At 30.5% G+C, this 2631-nt stretch overlaps 1 protein-coding gene across 2 annotated transcripts in view; it reads left to right on the top strand.

The window, feature by feature from the left end:
- The first annotated feature begins 511 nt into the window (after window positions 1-511).
- LOC112456744 (F-box/LRR-repeat protein 4-like) overlaps window positions 512-2631 on the top strand; it is a 3564-nt gene continuing 1444 nt past the window's right edge. For both annotated transcript variants that reach the window (XM_025019475.1, XM_025019476.1), the window contains exons 1-5: window positions 512-760; window positions 868-985; window positions 1077-1527; window positions 1973-2111; window positions 2201-2555. In XM_025019475.1, the coding sequence (XP_024875243.1) occupies window positions 536-760; window positions 868-985; window positions 1077-1527; window positions 1973-2111; window positions 2201-2555 (1288 nt within the window). In that variant the 5' untranslated portion in view covers window positions 512-535. The remainder of the gene's footprint in view (window positions 761-867; window positions 986-1076; window positions 1528-1972; window positions 2112-2200; window positions 2556-2631) is intronic.

Here is a 2631-nt window from a genome sequence, read left to right as displayed (position 1 = left end):
AATAATTTTTTCTTAACATGATGTATCTTTCTTGACCTTTGGCGAATACGTCCGTTATCACAAATCGTTGAAACGTCATCAGAAACATGATCTACAACATTCTGTTGGTTTCTGTCTTCAACATCGTCGCCACTTTCATCTTCAACATTGTTTTCAACATTGTCTTTGCTTTTATCTTCAACATTGGCTTCAACATTGTCTTCACTTTTATCTTCAACATTGTTTTTAACATTGTCTTCGCTTTTATCTTCAACATTGGCTTCAACATTGTCTTCACTTTTATCTTTAACATTGTCTTCAATATTGATATCTGATATATAAATAAAAAAAGCATTTCAAACATTTCAATATTTGTAGCACATTAATCAAATATATTAATTATGCAACGATCTATATTATATAATTATAATAGATATAATTAATTATATAATTATAATAAATGTAAAGTATTATAATGCAGCATTTTAGCGTTTTCATGCCAAAAAGGGCAAGGATTATAACCTTCATATCTTTTATCTGCTTTCAGAGAAAGAATATGACATTCCATTATCCATTTGAGAGTGAGAGTTTGAGTCAATATCCCTATATCGACAGGGTCTCAACAGGAGAGAAAAATCCTGTTGACTTTATCTATCAATTTGTGAATAGTTATAGATATGATTGTACCAATAATCTCGCCACACTTTGTACTTTACGTTACATAAAAGGGGGACCTACCAAATTTCCAAAATATGGAGATTTTTCAGAAACACTCATTATGGTATGCGTATATTTCGCGGGATTATTGTCCTGTAGAAGTAATCACAGTTTAACATTATGCTAATTGTAGTATTTGACACATTTTGACATTTCAATATTTTAATACAGAGGACTTATGATTTCGATATCTCATTATTATCTTTATTACCTTCCCATACACTACCTAATAGATGGCCTAATCGTCGTATATGGCATAAAAAAGATATCAAACACATCAATCATCTGGGTATGTAATATTTTAATTGATAAATAAAATATTATTAAAGAAGAAATGTTTCCATTGGGAAGAAATCATAATTATACTTTCTACTTTATAGAAATCGAGTTTCATGAAGCTGTATATCCAATCAGAGTCTCTATATACGAAGTATATAATCCTGGAAACGTAATTAAAATTTGGGTTCAAGATTCTTCAAATAATCGGTGGATTTTATTGTGGGATGGATTGCCTCAGATTGTGCCTCCGATATCAAGACTATTTTCTCCACCCTTACAGCTGTGTAACTTTAAAACCAACAAACTCAAACTAGAATTTAAGCACAGTATATTAGACTACACAAAGCTAGACGCTGTGATGCTTATCGGAACGTCAAAATTGATCCTTCCCAGAAATCCTGAAGAGAGTTTAACTGATCTATTAAAAAGACTTAACTACATGTATTCTCGCCATGAGGATGTCCATAATCTAACAGCAAATTACGAAAATGCACATTTGGATATTGACCATCTTCAAAAGAATTTTCCTGAACACTGTGTTATTTGTAAGAGGTATTACATTTTTCAACATTAAGTAGGTAGTAAAACGTGAGTGTGCAAATTATTGCTAAAAACAGTTTACGTATTGTTACCACAAATATTGCGTAAACACGAATGAAATCGTAGCTCTATAGAATTCATATTTATGGTGGGTTGCAGCAAAAAAATGTGTTGTTTCCATCAATAATATTTAAACTATATAGCCAATGAAGCTTCCGGGCGTAAACTGTTGCTACCAAAATGTAATAAATATAATGAATAGACCATTGCTTGAAACAAATTCAATATTGTTGCTGAGCATTTACAGACGCAGTTTTACATGTTGTTTGTACAAACATTTGTCACGAATTTACGCACATATTTCGTAAATATAACTGATGTTTTGCTATCTGGGAATATTCAATCTTTCTTTATTCTGTTAATAATAAAAATAAATTTGTTCCGACATTATTTGCAGCGATGTAGAAAACAGTTTTTATAAGAATAATTTCGGGAATGAAAAGACATCTGCACTTCTTAGGAAGGTAATCCCTGATTATATGAATCGTATAGATGAATCCAAAGAGCTATCACCTGACAGTTTTTCTGCGTTTTCTGTAAAGTATTCTAAGAAGTCTATTTCTCATAATAATATTGATTTCAATGTTATTTCATGTACTAAAGTTTTGTGTTTTATCTTTTGCAGGATGAAGTAATTCTAGAAATATTAAAGCACTTAGACTTGAAGACGTTATGCCTCATGAACCAAGTAAATAAGCGTTTCAATAATTTAACACGGGACCCTCTACTATATACACGTTTGGACATGCGAAATATCTGTTGTCCTACTTATTTTTATAATATACTTTGCTACTTTACACCTAGATGTAAATATTTGCGACAATTAGATCTTGCATCATGCAACTTTTCTTCTTCGCATTTCGTGCAATTTCTTGAGAATTGCGGCAGGCATTTAACGCACTTACGATTCACATGCATCTCACTTGAATCTCACAATGATGTCCTACTCAAAATTTCAGAGATATGCAAAAATTTAAAAGGTATATATACCTTTATATATATATATATACCTTTATAATATATATATATATATATATATATATATATATATATATA

Source organism: Temnothorax curvispinosus, unplaced genomic scaffold (genome assembly GCF_003070985.1).
Source record: "Temnothorax curvispinosus isolate PA1 unplaced genomic scaffold, ASM307098v1 QBEX01007132.1, whole genome shotgun sequence".
Taxonomy (NCBI): Eukaryota; Metazoa; Arthropoda; class Insecta; order Hymenoptera; family Formicidae; genus Temnothorax; species Temnothorax curvispinosus.
The sequence above is the reverse complement of the archived record's forward strand: the minus strand, read 5'-3'. Positions and strand labels throughout refer to the sequence as shown.